Here is a 20,788-nt window from a genome sequence, read left to right as displayed (position 1 = left end):
ATAATATGGGTAAATGTAGTAACCACACTGTCGCTCATGTGAAACCTTCATAAGATTGTATATCAATGATGCCTTAATAGAAAATAAATAAAAACAAAAAAACAGGTAGTTCCCTGATAAATGATGTATTAAAATAATGGCATTGATAGGAAAGTTGCTGCTTCTTTCTCTGTAGGGACTTATCTGAGCTTGTACGAAAATAATACGTAAACACTGGGGCTTTTTTTTCCTGAATAATCAAGGACTGAATCATCAGTGTTATACCCTATGCTGGAGAGGAGAAAAATACAATGACTCTTTCATCCAGCCACATGGTTGAAATTAATTGCATAAATAGAAGACAACACAAACATATGAACCAGGAATATAGTCTAATTATTTTCACTATTTAAACAAATCAAGAGTCAGGTGTTTGTATACAAAATCAATTTCATTATTAATTAAACAAAGAGGTTACTTATCAATACAAGTAACATTCTTTTTCCACTGAAACCAATGAATGTAGTTTCATTAATTTTTCTTTCTTTCTGCTATAATCCAAACAATTGATCAGCAGGCTTTTAGTCTACAATGTCCTTCAGTGTCCCTTTTGCATCATCCTTGACTCGTGAAATAGCCAGGAATTTCATAAGTAATATTATTGCAGTATGGTTTACTCCACTGTTTTCCAACTCTGGTTGTTGCCCCCCAAAAAGCTGTAGTTTTCTTTAATGTGGAACCATTCTCCTTCTTTGTAATTTCAATATTGCTTCTACATCCACTGATAGAACAGTATTCCTCAAAGTGTTTACGTCACCTGCATGGTTCCCCTGGGTCAAGTGTCAAAATGCAGTTTCCCAAGCCCCGGGCAGCTAACTGAAAGTTCTACCTGTAGAACCCAGTAGTCCCCATTTTACCAAGGTAAGCAGAGGCTCCTGAGCATGGTGTTCTAGGGCAACAGTTAGTGCCATGGGCTGCACTAAGCTGGATTCATGTCCCCATAGCTGTGCTCCAGGTTCCCCATCCTGTCTTGCATAATAAAGTTTCTAGTTGCTTGGTGATCTTAGTTGCCTTCCTGTGGATGCTCTGTAATTTATCAAGATCTCTATTTAAATTTGGCACCCAAAATTAAACCTGCTCCCATAGAAATGGTTTATTAATGCAGATTACAGAGGGACTCTTACCTTACTTGATCTAACTACTGTTCATATTAAAGTAAATTAATGGTAATATTTTTAGCAATTACAAAACTCCGCTGGTTCATAGCATGACTGTAATCAACTAAAATCACAGATGTTTTTCACTACAAAATCCATATTTGTGCTAATCCAAAATTTTATATTTATCTCTATTAAATTTAATTCTGGTAATACGCCATCTTATTAAGATAATTTTCAAGATCTGGTTTCTTCACCTATCATATACATGCATTTATTGGCAGCTTGAGGCAACATGAAATAGTTTCCAATAGAGAGCCGCAGGTCTCTGTCCTTTATCCTAATTCTATCTGAGGTTTTTATCATTGACTTGGGTAAAGATAAGCAGATCACCTCTGGGGGAATATGTGCCAAGCTATTCACAGGCACAGAAATGCCGATATTGCCTTAAAAAATGAGACTGATTAGAGGGAGAATCCTTTCTTTTTTAAAAAATTATGGTTTAGAGTGGAAATTCAAATGGTTTTAATTAAGACAAAATAATTTAGAGAAATGTCTCTCTTCTGGCAGCCACTTGAGACAACTGTTCTGGTTTCTCCAAATGTATATACTCACTTTCCCCTTCTGTTAGGAATATTCCATGGAAAGGTTTGAGAAGCACTGATATAAGATACCCTGTCTATTTCCATGTCCTCTGTAGAGTTGAGACGTCTATGTCATCCAGTCGTTTACAAAAATGCTAAATAGAATAGGGTACAGGCACCCTACTAGACACTTTCTCATGTTATTTAAAGCCATTACTAGACATTCTTGAGCAAAGGTAACTCATATTATTCCATCATGTCAAGACAAATAACAACAGCAAGCTGCTGTTTGATTTTCAAGCAGTCCTTTGACCTATTTGCCTAGTATCATTAAAACAAAGTATCGGTTTATCAAAGCTTCTCCTTAGTTGACATTTGTTGGTAATGACCATAACACACATTTCTGCATGCTCAAAAACGAGCCTTTTAACAATCCGTTGTCAATTCTGCAAACATATATCAAATTGTTTATAATTTCCAGGGTCCACCCTTTATCCCTCTTCAAAAATAAAGATGAAAATTGCCCACTGGTGGTCTGTGGTATCTCTCCTATTTGCCATGACTTTTCAAGACTACTGAACAGTAGCTCTGAGATTATAGCTGAAAATTCTGCTACCACTCTGGCATGTAATTCATGGGGCCTCATTTTAAATATCCTGGAGTTATCCTATTAATCCCTCATCTACCTTGGGTCGAAATTCTCACTTTTCATAGTTTCTTCTCCTTATTCAGTTTAAAAACCCATCTAGAAAAGAGAAGGGAGAAAAAGTGTTGAATGATTCTGCTACTTCTCTGATATACTTTCTGTTATCATCTTTAAGCAATAGACTTATTATTTCCTTGTTTTTTTGGACTAAAAAAAAAACAAGCCTTACATTTCCTTCTGGTCAGCTTCACCATTTTTTTGATCCTTAGTTTACTAGGGTCTTTAATTTATGATACTTTTATCATAGATTTGCTACATTTCTATCTTCACCAATGGTTACTCTCCTTCTTTGTATCTTTTATACATAACATTTGAAATTTCAGATTAGTAGACAGTCATTTAATTTTCCTGAGCAGTCTCCCATTTTATCTGATTACTTAACAATTATTCAGCTAGAACTTTGGGGGCTTTTAAAAATCTCCCTTTTGTTAACCATAAGCCCTTTCTAAGACTCAAGTCCATGGGGCAAAAGTGTTTTTCTTCTTTGAACTTTTTGTAAAAGTTTCCCCAAAGCTCAGGACATTTGTCTGACTCCAAAATCCAGGGCATCACTTTTCTGGTGATCATAAACTGTTAGCTGGATTTTTCAACATTTTTTATGTCATAGCACATCACTGATAGTCTCACACATGGCACGCCCTCACTGTGTACCCCATTTTACAACTCTCCAACACACTTTGTCTGAAAATAAAACATGATCATATTCAATTGCCACATACATTGGCTATGTGTCAGTTATGATTGCTCTCCACATTGCTCATGCTGACATTGATAAACAGGCTGTTGGTCATGCAGAATTCTATGCTGCTTGCTGTAACATTGAACGGTCTCTCCTACTCCAGAAAGCATACTTGTAAGGCCATAAGAGCAACGATGTCATCAGGATAACCTTGGCTACACCAAAATGTATGCATTTTTTAAAGTAAATGATTTACAATTTGGGTTCTTTCACTAAGAGTAACAAGTTACTTTGCAACTTGCCTCATGTGCCAAGACCAGGTGGATGATAACAAAGGTGCTTTCTCTCTCCCATACCAGCACCTAGCTTTTCCTCGTTGGTCCAAAGTAGGTCCAGGCCTCACTTGGTTTTGATTGTGAGGATAGTCAGCAATTTATCTCATCAGGATGGTCCAAGTCTCCTTTCTTGACAAACAACCTGTCTTTGGACAATTTGGGTGCATTTGGCTCAGAAGCCTGTTAACATTCTCCCCCATTCATACTGTTACTAATGTGACAGCAGTTTGGCAGCCTGTTTATATGAGCCTTTGAAATACGGCAGTGAAACTCCAGATGTCTTTAGAATAAGAAATGCAAGCTTTAGCAGTCTTTTAATCTAAAATAAGGTGATCTAACATAACGAGGCTAAACACAAAATTGTCTGCCAAAGGCATTTTTCTAACAAATCCTAACAATGAATACTGAACTAAATGCTGTTAGATCACTGGACACTGCGTTCAGTGATGAAAGCACCACCAAAAGGTTAGACACGGAAGGAAATTATACAAGAAGGAGAAATTGGGGAGTGCGAGGCAAGCTATCCATCCATGCTGGTCTTCTAGAATGCAGATTATAGCTAAACTAGAATTCCCTTTTTCTTTTTCTTTTCTTCTGTTGTTTACAGGAGAAAGCATGAATGCAGTCCCCCGCCCCCACCACAAATTATTCAGTCGAGTTTCCCACCTTTGGGGAAATCTCAGGGGTCAGCACATCCAGAGTGCACTGGGTAAGCCTCGCCCTGGGAAAACCATCTTTGCAATCATGGTATCTCCCTTGCCAGGTATGTTTTCCTTTTTTCTTTTTAATTAAGAGCATTTGGAATGAACAATTTTTTATTCTACCGTTGCTTGTATTATAGTTTCCACAATGTGTTGCATTAAAGCCTATCTGTTTCTTATGCAAAATATAGTAATTTCTCAGAATATTTCAGGACTCCTGACACATGTTTAATAAGTCTGTTCTGTACTGCAAAGTCTTTACTGTTAAAGGACTATAATCCTTCAGAAACATGATGAAAAACTTATTGAAAATAAAAAACTAAACCCCTTTCCTATCCTATCCAGTCATGTGACCCAGTCCAATTCAATTTCCCTGATGTTTTTTAACCTAGAAACTTTGACCAAGTGAATCAGTTGAAACCACTCTTTCAAAATACTAAAACATCCCTTTTGGATCTAAAAACAACTTTCAAAGTTCTTCCCTTTCTCCAAGAAATCAAAATAAAACATGGCAAAGGACAAATAGCTTAGCTGTGGTCTGTTGGCTATGAATATCTTCTGACAAAGCCAAAGAGAAAAAAAAAACAATGAAGGAAGGTGTAGGGGAAGGAATGAGGGAGAAAAGAAGAGTAAACATCAAAATGTTAAAGAGATTGTTTTAAAATGATCACATTAAAAAAAAAAGATCCATACAGTCCTTTTAGCAGATGTATTGGAATGCAATTGTTACTATTTTTGAAAATGGCCTTACTGTTTATCCCCTTTTAAAATTTATTTTTACTAATACCTATATTTCTAATGACAAGATAATTTTTTTTCTTGCCTGCAATAGGAATACAACTAGACGATACTGTACTGCATAATGGTACCAAGAGCTGGAGCCTGTCCCCTCCATTGGGTTGGATTTAGCCTTTTAGTGAGCACAAACCTCTGTACTACCCCCTCTCATCCACAAGCTATGTCCACAGTAAAGGTATAAAGCACTTTGAATGTGAATGATCATCAAGGCTTAGCTGGTCATGCTAATCTTTCTTCACTGCCCAAAAGTTACATGTGTAAATTCAAACTTCACTTTTTTACAACTATTTTCCCATGAATTTATTTTTAGGAACTAAAACATTACCATAAAATTTACTAAACCTGGGACCCTAAAAATTATTTCTATGGAAATTTTCTACATGACAAAAATCAAGATTATCTTTTCAGTCCAGAAGCCTTATGATATTTTTTAAACACAATTAAAAGCACTCCATTTGTGATTTTCATACAGACTGTGAAAATCTGTCCCAAAGTCATCCAAAGAGAGGGTCAAGCCACACACTCACTCAGGTCCTTAATTTTGTGGCATCCACATGTGCCTGAGCTATAAAACCTTAGCAGTAATACTCTGGTTTGGAACCTTTACTTTTAAAAGCCACCTGAGACTCCACACTTGACCTAGAATAAAGCAGCAATCTTTCTGAATCATCTCTGTGCCTTTGCGTCCAAAGTTCCCCTACACTTTGAGACCTTGGGGACAGGGTCTCAAATTGGATATAAGTCTCTTCTGCCAAATCCTCTTCCCAGAAGGACTCCGACTTACACTGCAGCTTGCAAACTTTGTACAACAAGAAAAAGATCAATGGCAAGACCAGCACACAGGCAGCACCACTCGCCACCACAAGGAAAGAAGACCCTTGGGGGGCACCTTCATCTTCAATTCTGTCAGTGGAAAAGGTGACACACTGGTCATTCCGGGGAGGCCCTCCTTTTGGACAGACACATGCTATGTATTGCCCACCGGGCTCCAAGCCTTCTATGGTTACTTGGTTCTTGCTGGAGTCTGCACTCAGCAGCAACAGGTCCTTCTCACCATGCTTGGAATACAGCACCGTCACTTCAGAGCCATGCGTGGCATTGACGGTGTTCCACATCAGAGTCACTCTGTCTTCAGCCTTGCTGATGACCCTGAGATTCTCTACTGTGGTATTTGTCTCCCTTGGCATTGCTTGATCCAATAATGCCAACTCTCCTTTTTTACTTGCACTAGCTGGCAGAAGCTTGCTTCCACCCATCTCCACCTTTACATTTCTTTTTCCATCTGGGTGGAGCTGAAATGACTGCCAGCTGGCCACTGGGGTGCTGGTTGAAATTCTGGTGCTTAGAATTGTGGTGGAAGAAACAATGGAGAAGAAAGGGGATAACGAGAAGGAAGCAGTAGAGGGAGGAGACAAAGTGGAAGTGGAAAAAAAATTGGAAGAAGCAGGGGGAGAAAAAGAGGAGGAAGAAAGCCAAGGGGATGACAATGAATGAGGTGCAGATGTTGACCTTCTAGATCCCGGCTGGACCACTGGCTCAGGAGGATCTCTGGGTCTCCTTGCGGAAGTATCTGATGATATGGTGGCCGTGACGACACCAACCACTGCCACAGCAACCACAGCTTCTGACATCCCTGCCAGGTTTCTGGCCTTACATTTGTAATCCCCAGCATCCTTGTAAGAAATGCCTGTCAAGCTTATTATGGACCATCTGACACCTTCCCTTGGAGATTCTTGAATTACTGGAAGAAAAAAATACATACATACTCTGTTAAGTAAGAAACAGGCAAAAACTCAAGCAATGTGCCTACTGCAAAGGAAGCAACCTTCTGGATCTACATGTGTCCTTTTCACATAAGCCAAGGGGAAAATGGCAGACTTCATGTTTCTGATGGTGGATGGTAGTTCAGTAAATTGTTTACATGTGGGTCTAGGACAAGCCAGGTACCATGAGGTATGTATGGGAAATAGCAGTTTAAAAAGACACAAGCTGCAAATTAAGAGACTTAGTTTTAGTAACTTTTGTCCACTAAAATATGTGATTTCAGGTAAGTCAATTAGTGTCTTCAGGCATCTGTTTCTGTATTTTTTAAATGAGGGGATAAGACAAAGTGATCTCAAAGATCCCTTCCAATTTTACCTCACTGTGATTCTATAATATGTTTATCACAAGACCTTACTTGAACATTTCCCAAAATATTTTTCATTTCAATTAAATGCCATCTATCTACATAGCCGGAAGGCTAGCTGGTATGAGGGCACCATAATTTGCATCCTCTATCATTCATTTTATATTTCATTTAGATCAAATTGTAAAACATGAATTCTTTTATTTGTAAAAAATAAATAACTTTTTCAAAATTGGAATTTTACTTTCCTAAACACTAAACTCTAACATATTTCCATTCTGTCTTTATTTATGAAGCTTTCTGAAGAATAGTAGTTCTTCAGCAGTGAGTAGTAGTCCAGTAGCCCAAAATTTAACTACCTTAAGCTGTGGGCTGTTTACTATCTATTATTTGTAGGAATATTAAGCCTCAACTTATTTTTATTCTATTAGTGTTCATTATTTCAACTTTAGCTTAAATTTAATTTTAGAGTTTTAAAAATATATTGATTTAATCATCAAAATATCACTATTGAAAACTAAGGCCAAAGCACTGAATTGGTCATTTGAGTATCTGAAATGTCTATATACCCAGTATTTCTAAAAATCATACTTTTGCTTCAGACTACATTTGCATATAGTTTTTCTTTTGTAATTTATTATTTATATAGTCATTCAAAAATGAGAAACTATGAAAATCCCTTTTTTAAAAAGTTGTACTGATTATATGTTTTAAAGTGAGCCATATGCAAGATGATGCAGCAAGACATCTTATCTACAGTCATGCATCCACTGGATCATTTGTTCTCTAGCTAAGAAAAAATTAGATTGTCAGATTTCATCTATGAGGAAATATCAGCCAATAAAGTGAGCCTTTCAAATTCCTTTCACTCAACAATCTTGCCATATTTTATTAGAACTAACCAGTCAATTTCAAATCATACAAAAACAAGAGATTAAATTCAGACCTTTGAAAACTCCTGTTTCATAGGCCTGAATTAAGAAAATACCTGTATAATTAACAGGTGAGCCATCAGATCTGCTCCACGCGAGCTGTGGGGTTGGGTAGCCAGTGGCATCACACCTCAGCAGAACGTTACTGCCCAGAGCAGAGGTGATCTGCGTGGCTGAGGCCATCACCGACGGCTTCTGGCACTGCTCCAGCTCAGCGCGCTGGAACGAAATCCCGGTCAGGTGCTCAGGTTCACGACAAATCATCAGTGGGTCAAGAAGCACTACAGTATGGTCAGCAACTTTTGACAGCTCAATCATTTTAGAAATGTGACAGTCACAGAACCAAGGGTTGTCCTGCAGACCTAAACCAGAAGGAAGAAAAAGGTTGAGGAAAGTTATTCTGATGACTTCAGTATACATCACAACCTCTTGGGGAATGGTCCACACTGTATCCCTAGAAACAGAAGTGCTTTTAGGGATGAGATGGAGTCACCTCTCTGTCAGTAAACCAGCTACCTGGACGAACGTATTCTGCCAGGTCAGACCATCCATGATCATAGCTAACAGTTACTGAGCATTTACTCTGTGCAAGGCTCTGTTCTAAGCACTTACCCTTATTATCTCATTTAATCCTGACAATTCTGTGAGGAGGAGACTACCATTATACCCATTTAAAAGAGGAAGAATGTGTGCCTTCTTAGCGCAATAGGAAGTGCTCAGTCTCATAAAAGAGGAAGAAGCCAATATACATAGAAACCAAATGATTTGATGAATGTCACATAGCTGGTCACTGTCAGAGCCAAGATCTGGAACTAAGTACCACAGAATGCCACATACACAATAACAGAGACATTTCTAGGGTGCTAGGAAAGTACTTGTATTATCATAAGTATTATAGGGTGTTGAGGGGCACCTAACTCAGCCTGTACTATGTCATGGATTTATGTGATCTGAAGACATATTGAAGTAGTACAAGTTCTGTGCAGCGATAACATAAGCTGACATGCAGGCAATGCCAGGAGACAAGAGCAAACAGACTAGTAAAGGCTAAGATACGGTTTGGCACAAATGTCATAGGGTAGCCACGGAGGTGCCTGGCTCACATCTCCTTCAAGAGAGTATCAGCGGTGAGGAGCACAGTCAGCCGACAGCCACCAGCTGCAAGTGCCTTCAGGATCTGCCTCTGCCTCCAGAACTGCTAGCCACGGTGTTACCGCCTTCAAGGGAGCTGTCAGTGAGATCTTATGGGAATGTGAGGAAAATGTTGCTGGGAACTAGAGGAAAGGGAACCCTGGTTATATGCAGCAGCAGAAAGTTTAGCAACAACTTCAACCATGGTTAACGTACTTAGTGGAATCAATATTCTAGCTGAGGCAATTTCAACACCACGTGTGGAAACTGCTTCCTGGCGTCTCCTTGCTGCTCATAGTGAAACGTGAAGGAGAGACGGCAGCTACAGGAAGACCTATGAAATTTAGAGGAGCCAGAACCTGTTGCATTCAATAATAAAACAGTTTTTTACTTCCAGCCTCTCCAAAGTTCTCGGGTTAAGAAAGGGCTTCAGAGTGAAAATCAAACCCAGCATGGGTGGGGCTATAAAATTATTTGCTAAGATCATAGAAGGATCTAAGATGGTGCTTCAGAGCCAGTAGGACAAAAGTCTTCCTGAGGATCTTAAGGGTGATGTTCCAGTGCAGCCTCACATAGAGTCCAAGGATGAAAAGGATTTATCTCAGAAAGGCTTATCATTGTGGTTTTTTACTAATGGGGTGGATTATAAATTGATTCATAAAGAGAAAAGACAGAGTGCAATTTTCAAAAATTCTAACCATGGGTAGAAGACTTAACTGTTGATTCATAAATTCTAGATATCTGTATGCCTATTTTTATTATAATAATACCTCATGATTGGTTCATATTTTTCGGCCAGCATTGGTTAAAGTTTGTTTGTTTGTTTTTAATTTGCTATCTTAGAAATTTTTTTTCCATTGGTGAATTACTTTGAAATTCTCCCTCTTATATTTAATCCTATGAATCTATGACCAGTTTTCCAAAATTGATTTAACTTCAATCCAACCTGCCAACAAACATCAAATTCATTCTGTCATGTAGTAATGTATAGAATACTTTATACTTTCAAAATACTTGTTATGCCAGATTTTTTTCTTTATAAAATAACAACAACACAAGTAATAGCTATTTATTGCTTCTTTTGTGACAAATACTGCATTTGTCAAGAATTATAAAGGGTCTGAGTTTTACCCTAATTTAGGGTGACCAACTCATCCCAGTTTGCCACAGTCTATAGATGTTGGCAGAAGACATACGACTCCTGGTCAGAGACAAAGGAGAGTTTATTACCCACAGCTCTGGGGGGAGATGTTAGCGTTATTATACTCAGCAGTATCATGCCTACTCTTTGCCCTGGAGGGAGGTATACCTCTGCCTTCCAAAGCAGTTCTCTATACAAACATCCTTGAGAAGATAGTTCAAAACAAAAGGCAGTCAGTGCCTACCTGTGCTTGCAAGACATGCAGAAACATGAGGGATCATGGAAAATTGTCTCCCAACAGACTCGGGATGCTAGAAGATTTGTCTACCTCCATCCTGACAAAAGCATGAGGTGGATAATACTAGCATCATCCTCATTTTAAAGAGGAGGAAATCAACGCTCAGGGAGGTTAAGGGATCTGCCCAAGGTCACAAGTGGATGGAGTTAGGATTTAACCCTTGGTATCCTGATCTTAAAGCTCTCATTATCAACCACCATGTATATGTCCTATACTGACCCCAAGAAGCTAGTATGAACATTCCAGTTTCACACCAGAGGACACTGAAATACAAGCAGATTACTACCTTGACTTTACAAGTAGCTGAGATTATAAGTCCCAGATATTTTAGCCTCCTAATCTGATATTCCTTTTACTATAACTCATTTTGTCATTACCTAAAATCATCTAGAGTTATGTGTGGCAGTTATAAGTGCTGTTATCTACAATTAACAAGGGTCAAACAATGTCTGGAGCACAAATGTCTATATAGGGAAAGATCCAAGAACTATAACATTAACAGTTTCGTTCATATTTTGAAACTTATAAAAATGTGTTAACAATGAAACAAATTAAAAAAAAATTAATCCAACTATTTATGGCTAAAAGTTCTATAAGCCAGGAAAATATCTTGAAATCTCTCAAAAATAAAATGTTTGTTTATTTCAGCTTTGAACCATCTAAGATCACAGATACAACTTTTAAAACCTTAATCATAGTAGCAATCTGAGTGCTGAACGCATTCATCACATGTTTTTTCATCTGGGGTTAAAGGTACTAGAACTCTCTGAAGTTAAACTGTTACTTGTACTGCATTCCTTCCAGGCAACACACTAACCACCGACATGGTCATTTGTATTAATTTATTTATTTTCTATAATTGTTCATGAACAGGGGCAAATGAACTTTGCCTTATCCCTTTCCTAAGAGGGTTGTGTTTTCAATGCACCACAGTGGTTGGATTAAATGTGCTATTTTTGTGAAAGAGCAGCAATAAATTCCTGTACAAAAGTTATTCTGCAGACTGTAACCCAAGGGCAAAGACCACACCTTAGTCAGCTTTGCCGACGCAGTGGTGTTGAACAGTTCAAGGGGGAAAGGAGATTCCTTTCAACAAATGGTGCTGGAACAATTGGACAGTTGCCTGGAAACTAATAAACGTCAACCCCTACCTCATGATATACTCAAAAACTATTTTAAGATGGATCACAGTCTTAAGTATAAAATCTAGGAATATAAAGCTAAAAACTGAATATAAGAGTTACAACTATAGTAAAAGAAAGAATATCTCTGTGACCTTTTTCTTAGATGGTAGGCAAATATTTCTTAGATGGGAACACAGCACTAACTTAAAAGAAAAAACAGATAAATTAGATGTCATTAAAATGTAAAACTTTCTTATCAAAGACACCATGAGGAAATAGACAAGCCACAGACTTGGAGAAAATATTCATAATACATATAACTGACAAAAGACTTCTATGCAATAATAAAAGATAACCAACATTTAAAAATTATAAAGGAAAATGCCAATGACCAATAAGCAAATGAAAACATGGTCAACACCATTTGTCACAAGGGGATTGTAAATTCAAGTCACAATGTGATATTGCTCCCTGACCCACCCATCACTAAGAATGGCTGAAATGAAAAACACTGACAACATCAAGTGTTGGTGAGGATATGGAGCAAGTGGGCTGTCACACAGTGCTCATAGGAATGCACCAGTACACCTCTTTGGAAAATTGGCGGTTCTTAAAAAGTTATATATAGCCATCCTATGGCCTGACAATTTCTTTTTTTTTTTTTTTTTTTCCTGGATAATTATTTTTTATTGAAGGGTAGTTGACACACAGTATTACATTAGTTTCAGGTGTACAACACAGTGATTCAACATTTATATACATGATAATTCTAGGTACCAGCTATCACCATACCAAGTTGTTACAATATTTTGACTATATTCCTTATGCTATACATTACATCCCGGTTACTTATTTATTTTACAATTTGGCCTGACAATTTCAATCCTAGGAATTTATCCAAGAGAAATGAAAACATTGCTACAAAAGGCCTTGCACAAGAATGTTAATAGCTGCCTAATTCGTAATAGCTAAAAACTGGAGATAGCCCACATGTCCAACAACTGGAGAGAGAATGAACAATCAGTGCATTCATAAAACTGAATGTGACTCAACAATAAGGAAGCACCAATACATGCAATGACTTGAATGAATCTCAGAAACATAATGCGGAGAGAAAGAAACCAGGCACAAAAGTGCATCTTATATGAGTCCATTTACATGAAATTCTAGGGCAGACAAAACCTATGGTGATAGAAATAAAAATAGTGGTTGTCTAGAATGGGAGAAGGTTGACTGAGAAGGAACACAGGGGAGTTTCCCTGGATGTTAAACAAATTCTGTATCTGGATGAGGGTGTGGGTTTCATAGGGGTATACATTAATTGTCATTTAGCAAATTATACTCATAAGATACACTGTGTGCAAATTATACCTGAATTCAAAAAAGTTTTTAAAAAATTAAAGAATGATATCTTCAGAGATGGCTGTAAATTTGGAGCTTGACTCTGCCTCTTTACCGGCTGTAAAAAGAGAGTGATGATAATTACAGACCCAGCTCAAGGAGTTGTTCTAAAGGCTGAGATCCTGCCACGGAGTCCTCGGAAGAGCACCTGGCACAGAGTAAACCTTAACCATGTAGATCTGTCTACTCTGTGGCTACAAAGAACAGGCACAGTGACAGGAATTGAAGAGGGTTTGTTGAATTAAATTAATGACATTTTAGAAAACTTTGTGGGAGTACTCGAGCCACCACTTGCCCTGCAGGCCGACTCCATTCTCAATAGGAGAAGAGCCCATGTTTATATTTGAACAAATTTGAATACCAGTAAAAAGCACCCGAAAAGAGCATTGTACACCCTCTCCTACTGCAGGCTTTTTCTTCCAAGATAAATAGTGTCGGTCTTGCAGAGTCCACCTGTGTAAATATTTGCTTATTCTTGAGAAAGAGGCCATGGAAATTTATCTGTATCACAAATCAAAAACCATGTCTAGTTTCATAGTTAACTTAAATGTTTACTTGCAGGATACAAGTTTATGTTTTTATGGATATATTAAAGGACAAGTTTATTAAATTGATATTTTTACTCATGTAGAAGATGGAGTAATGGAAAAGCTTCTCCCCCAATTTTTTTATTAAATAAATGCATGACTTAAAGAAATCAGAAAAACAGTGCATATATGAGGAGAATAACCGTGGTATCATTACATACCATACCTTGTATTGCAAAGGAGTGGGGACAGGTGTGGGCTCTGGAGCCAACCAGCCTGCTCTTGTACCCCAGCTCCACCTCTCTGTGATGAGTGAGTGTGGGCAAGTGGCTTCCCCTGTGCCTCCTTTCTTCATCTATGCAGTGGGAATGAAATGGTATTTATCCCAGGGTTAACATAAGACTGGAAGTTCTATCTGTAAAGCATAAGAACTAGGCTTGGCCCTGAGTAAGCTCACCATCAATATTACCTAATACTATTATTATTTTAAATAGAACCTCCATCTGCTAATGATAATAAACACAGGACAATAACAATTATATAAAAGCATGATGTACTCCACAACCATGTGCAAAAGTAAATTCTACAGAGTACCTAGAAAGATATAATTGCTACAGTTAAACACTGAGAACTGGTTCTCATCACATTTTAGTGATGAAATTGGAAGACTTAAATATAGTTCAAATAATGAAAAGCATCAAAGTAGGGAGCTCTCTCTTTATAAGACACTGCCATCTCAGTAATGCCTGCAAAGGATTATTGTTGATCTAAAATCATAACCTCAGAGACTATCTGCCTCATATTCTAAAGGACTGTCACATAAAATATCTCATTACATTCCCCTTGCAGTCCTAAAAGCAAGGTGGAATAAGTCCTCACATCTCCATTCTTCCAGTGAGAGAATTGAGTTTTCTGTATGTGATGTACACACATGAACTAGTCCTCTTCTGACAGGGGAGTACTTTCTCCTTTTGTTACACAGCAGGCATGGTTTTGCTAAGGTCAGCTGCTACACATAGCTGGATGTGTTCCACAATATCCTTTGTTATTTATTATCATAATTATTATCATTATCACAAAAATAATGCGTGATCATTGCAGAACATTTTGAAAATATAGGAAAGTGAAAAGATGTCTCACCACCAAAGAGGACAATCAACAAGCCAGTCTACTTTTTCAGTCTTTTTCTTTGCACATTTTAAAAGTTATGATTGTACTTTATGTACAAAAATACACTCTACTGTTTAAGTGTAATGTTACATCAGAAGTATTTTCATGTTACTGCCTTTAAAGAATCTGCATTTAAATAACTGGAATATTAAAACATGGATTAAGCTATTTATCTCCATGGGCAATGAAATTTTATAACCGTTTTTCATTTGATCCCTAAGTTCTCATCTACATTTTACTGAAAAGCAAAAAAAATTAATGTCCTATATATTACTTCTTCATAGTAATATTAGTAACTAAAAATTAGAGAGTTATTATCGCCATTGGGTAATTCTATTAGAACCAAGAATTGCTTCCAAAGAAACCTAGAAAAATAGGAAGACAAACACAATTTCAAGGCTTAAATTAAGAAAATTTGTAGTTATTCATATTAGTGGCTCAAATAAAGTAAATATATTCTATAGTATAGTTTTACCCTGTACCTATCACAGTATATACATTAAGGACTCCATAACTATTGTAATTGAACTAATGTTTTTTCCTCTAATCCACCCTACAGTACTTCTTTTATTCTCTAATAAAAATGTTTGAAGTACTAGATAAGCAGTAGCAAAATGAGAAATAGCTATATAAGAAAAGCTTATGATTTTTCCTCTTTCTGGTGCTTATTATTCATAGTTATGGTTTCATAAACACCAAACTGTATATACGTTTCAACAAAAGCAATGCTAAAAGCATGTGAGCACTGTCACAGCCTTTTCCTTTTTATCAAAAAAATCCCAGATTTATCTTTCATTTACACTTTACTTTAGCAAATATTTGAGCATGTGCTATTGGTCAGTAGGGACTCCTGGCACAAATTTAGCATCTAGTTGCCTCTCACTCCAAAAGGCTGATAAGTCATTTCACTGGCCAAACAACCAGCAGCTTCTTTTTTCCTTCTGAGAAATTTAACCTCTTCTGCAGTCCTGATGGATATACCGTGTGAACTGACAACACAGCCTTATTGGGTGAACAAATTTTTAGAAAACCAACTGACTGAGTCTCATACACAACTGTGAAAGGTCTCACTGTCCACAGGTAACCCTGAGAAGGGCCTAAGTTCACTGATTTCAGTTGGGCAGCTGCATTTACTGGGCATTCACTACGGGCAGGGGGCTGTGCAGAGACACTGTGGGAAGATACAGAAAAGGAAGAGAGAGGGCTTAACTGGAAGGAGTTTAAACTTTAAGAACCTAAGACAAATATTCACAACCCTCCCCCCACAAAAGTACCCATAAAACCTAAACAAAATCAAGAACAAATATGCAAAAGTAACCACAGTTAAACTGAGAGATCAAATCCAATAGGAGAACCATTTGGGGCTCATAAAGTAACTGGTATCTTCATCATTTCTTTTTAGATTAAGAAAATGTGGAGGCTCTTCTCCTTAACTAATTAAATCACTGCCATCTCATAAAGACGCCAAAGCCCCTCCCACTCCTGAAGAACGGGGTGAAGGGTTGAAAAGACAAGAGAGCAGAGAAGGTTGACTGGGGGAGAGTACCGAGCAGTGGTGTGCTCATTTAAATGGGCATGTTGGTGAATTTTGTCCCTCAGCCACAGGCTCTGAGAGCAGCATTAATTAATCTCTCAGTTTATGAAGCCAACTCCCCTCATTCCACTACTCCTCCATCACACACACACGTGTGCACACTCACAGAACCATTATACCTCGCACAGGCTGGATGGGTAAATTGACCTAGGTCGACTGATAAAGTTGTATTCTATTAAAACAACAAGTATAGACTAAGAATTCAAATGCAATATATTTGAAAAGGCTGGACAACTGAAGGTATGCAAAGCAAGTTATCTGGACCTGAGACGTCCGGAGGCTTGTGAGCTTACCAAGAATAATTCTTCGTGGTGAAAGGTCCAGGCTTCCAGACAGTGTTGTCAGCAAATGCGACCAGCTCTCCAGAAAATCTGGTGGCAATGTGGTTAGTCTGTTGCTTGACAAATCCAAGTAGGCAAGGTTCTTCAGGTACCTGACTGCCTCAGCTGGCACACTGGTTATTCTGTTATTGTGCAAATCCAAGGTCCTCAGATGGGGCAAGTCGAGCAGAGACGCCCAGGGGAAAGCAGCCAGAGCATTCCCCCCCAAGCGCAACTCATGCAGCTGCTTCAGGTTGTAAAAGCTGCTGGCATCAAGGCTGGCCACGAAGTTGTAAGTCACCCAGAGGTACCGGAGCTCCACCAGGTAGTAGAAGGCCTCGGCGGGGAGTCTACGGATGACTGTCTTCTCTATGCGAAGCTTCTCGGTGTCCACAGGGAAGTTTGTAGGGACCTCATTCATATCCAGGTCATTACACAGCACCAACCTGGTGTCACAATAAGGGCAATGCAAGGGAACCTGCTTTCTGAGATGCATTTAAAAACATACTTATTTGAAATATGTATTTGAAAACATACTTATTTGAAACATGCATCAGTTATGTGTTCCCTACTGGTTTTCATAAAATATCTGTTCAGCCTGGTTGAATAATTCATCATTGTCATCATCTTCCTCTAGGTTGAGCCATACAAAATGGCCATTTTTGTAGTTAAAAATGATCAAAGATCAGCAATCTCACGTGGTTCACCCTAATATTGAGGGAGCTCTCTGTGAGTCAGGCCTGCACAGTGCACCTCACATCCACTCTTTATTTAACCACAACAGCCATGGGAGGCAGATACTACTAACAGGTAAAGGCAGCAGCTCTGGGATCAGGCTGACCTCGGTTCAAGCCTAAGCTCTGCCACCTCCTTTGCGGCCATGAAAAGCCACCTTACCAGTCCCTCACCCTCACTTGCCCATCCAGCACTGCCAGGATGAATGCTCGAAATGGATGTAAAGTTTTACACAGTCCTGTCACATAAAAGGCACTCAATGGATGTTTACTATTTTTGTCATCAATCTAATTTTTAAAGATAAAACAACTGAGGCCTACCACCACGGAGAAGGTAACTTCCCAAGGTCACATAGCTGGTGGGCTACACAGTCCCCTTTCCTGCCACACCTGCCCAACTCCAAAGTGCACGCACATAATTGCTTTAGGAAATGGCTCATTTTAAAAGAATACCCTACTGATACTATAAATTGATCCTTTCTAAGAGGATAAATTAATTTTTAAAAGGAAGGAAGGGTGGAAGGAGTAGGAAAGAAAGACCAGATCTCCAGAAAGACGGAAAGAAAAGAAAAGAGAGAGAGGGAAGGAGGAGGGAGGAAGGGAGGGAGGAAGGAGAGAGTAAAAAGAAATAGAGAAAAGAGAAAAGGAGGGAAGGAGGGAGGGAGGGAGGAAAGAAATGCAAGTGTTCATACAAAATGCTTGAAGTTGTGCTCTATTTTAATATGCAACCTATGCATTGCTTTCAGCTCAAGGAATAAACCAGAAAACATGAGATTATTCCCTTCCTACTCACTAACTTAGTGACTTTGAACAAGTCACGTTGTGATCTTGTTTAGTGGCACGTGTAAAACAGGCTTAGAAAAACAAGCCTGTCCTATATGTGGGAGTCAAGCATTAAGAATCAGAGAACTTAGATTCACTTTAACTTGAAAAAGACCTCTTATAAACTCCTCACTGGATTGCTGAAAATGAACAATAACAATTTTGTAACACATGATCTAAATTATGCTACATTATACAGGTAGCAAACAATAACAATACACAGCCATTCAGTAAAACATCACATTAAATCAGTGAATTTTTAAAGTCAACCTCTAATGTAAGGAGAGGTGAGTATCTTAACTCTGCCGTATACTGGAGCTTCATCTCCTTTCCATAACTTTAAAAGAAACCCTATGGAATCATTGGGATTTTCTAGGACACCTCTGATTCTTCATCTCTATTCCTTAACACAAATTTCAGAGCTACTTTATACCAGAATGATCCAGTTCCTACTCATTAAGTCAGTATTCCATTGTGCTATAGGAGAAAACAACCTGGATAGCTTGCATATTTATCAGCTGTCACTGCATCAACCCAAAGCCATGATCTTAGACAAGTCATTTAGTCTGGTTTCATTTCTTTGCTCATAAAATCATGGTGGTAGAACAAGATTATTTCTAGAGTTCTTGCCAAGCATAATACACTATGATTTTTATAAAATCTGTCAACAGTGGGTCCAGGATGGAGAAAGGAAACATTTCTGTGATTATGTTCTCAAAAGTACCCTGGCCTGAGTCATTAGCAGCTACATTTCTTTTGCCAAGCAGGTCTTTAATTTTTACATTCGCTTTGTCTTAAACCACCTACTGAATATCTCAGAGATACCAACAGTTGGTTAAGTAAAGATTATACAGTAACAAGACAAATTACTCAAAAATATGCTTTAATTATTGTTATTTGTTTAAAGTTGTAAAACATGAGTTGGGAAATTCTTTTAACAAATTACTTTTAGAGGCTCACTGTTCACTTTGACCAAGTCATAAAAAAATAGGATTTTGTTATTAAATAACCCCTAAAAAAAAAAAATCAACGTTCACCATGTTTAGCTAACATGAGTTTTGTTTTACTTTTAACTTCTATCTCAAAAGACTCATATAGTAAAAGTATGTAATTATTTTCAGTTCACAGGTAGATGGTAAAGCAACCTAGAGGTGAAATAACTTCTGTGAGGTCCCACAATTTCTGCAACAGATGGAGTCAGTCTGTATCTTTCAAAGCTTGTTTCTTTGTAAACTCCAATATCTTAAAATGAAATATTCTAATTATGAACCTCTGTAACTTCACTCTTGTGATATTCCTTCTTACTTCCTAAGGTCTATCCAGTTGGCATGAATAACCCTCAAAATGAAATGGAACACACAGAAAGAAATCATGTGGGCATGTCAAGCACCTTCTGGGGCCCTGCCCCCTTGTGCTTTCTATCATCCGACTGAGCTGGCCACACATATTTCAGTGCTTTGACTTCCTGAAAGGACATTTTGTGAATATACAAGTGCAATGAATATTTTTGTAACACAGAATGTATTTGACAGTCTTAATTTAAAGGACTTTCAAGAGCTAAACTATTCAAATAAAAACAATGGAGGAGGCAATCAAATTAAACTTCTCTGACTTCTAATCAACAGTTTGCTTTCAAAACAAGGCTGCCTGGTTGGAGTACTTTTTCTCAGAATCACTAGAACACCCAGTAGCAAGGGGAGGAGCATACCTTGATCCTGTGCCATCATTTCTGCCTTGATAACTGCAGGCGCACTGTGAAGGACACTCACAGCTCACTCCTTCCAAAAAGCTAAGCACAAGGCACAGACATGCTAAGAGAAGCATCTCTCTTTTCAGAGGTAAAAGCCAAATCCTAAGCATTCAGAAACTGGTGTGCCAGGAATGCAAACAGCCATTTAGTAACAGCAGATTACACGGGATTAGCTGAGATCTATTGTTACTTAACCTTCAAGTGTACCTTGCAGGGGGGAATCAGTTGACCTAGACTTTGAATATGGTTTCAGCAAAGTAACAAACACATTCTAAGGAAAATGAAAATCAAACATGTGTCAAGAAAATTTCAGTAGTTGCTTATATCTAGATTTGGAAGGATTTGCCAATTAAATCTCTTTCCTATGGATTTAATTGCTACTATACCTATCAGATACAGTTAATGTTAAAAATAATTCAGTATATCAGCCAATACTAGAAAATACTGCAGATTATTTATGTGTTATAAGTTTTCCCTTTTGCATTTGCTTTTTATAACCATGCCTAACATTCAGGTTTATAAAATTGAGCTTTAAAGATAGAAGCACAAGGCATAAAATTGATTTACAGTTATCAATATTGCCTTGTATTGGCTATCTTACAAAATAAACAGTATCTAGATTTTTTAGGCAAAATGCTTCAGTCCACCACTAAATAGGCAAGACTAAGACTCCAGGGAGAGTGTGGCCTGCAGCCATCCTGGGTCAACTCTGTGCAGAGTAAGGCTTATCCGAGAACATTTATTTTGAAGAAGGCCATGATCTCTGTCCAAGAATAC

At 38.0% G+C, this 20,788-nt stretch overlaps 1 protein-coding gene and 1 non-coding gene across 2 annotated transcripts; both read right to left on the bottom strand.

Annotated features, from left to right (window-relative positions):
* Positions 1-227: 227 nt before the first annotated feature.
* Positions 228-20,121, bottom strand: LRIT3 (leucine rich repeat, Ig-like and transmembrane domains 3). The gene is made up of 4 exons (XM_036920877.2): positions 19,970-20,121; positions 16,679-17,151; positions 8,056-8,361; positions 228-6,680 (listed from the first exon to the last, which is right to left on the bottom strand). The coding sequence occupies exons 1-4, from the start codon at positions 20,119-20,121 to the stop codon at positions 5,515-5,517; spliced, it is 2,097 nt and encodes a 698-aa protein (XP_036776772.2). The 3' UTR covers positions 228-5,514.
* On the bottom strand, positions 4,045-4,211 carry LOC118930104 (U1 spliceosomal RNA). Its single transcript, XR_005031882.2, has one exon. It is a non-coding gene; the product is annotated as a U1 spliceosomal RNA (small nuclear RNA).
* Positions 20,122-20,788: the final 667 nt, after the last annotated feature.

The sequence above is a fragment of the Manis pentadactyla genome, chromosome 5, assembly GCF_030020395.1.
Source record: "Manis pentadactyla isolate mManPen7 chromosome 5, mManPen7.hap1, whole genome shotgun sequence".
In the NCBI taxonomy this organism is placed as follows: domain Eukaryota; kingdom Metazoa; phylum Chordata; class Mammalia; order Pholidota; family Manidae; genus Manis; species Manis pentadactyla.
This window is presented reverse-complemented; position numbering and strand designations above follow the sequence as displayed.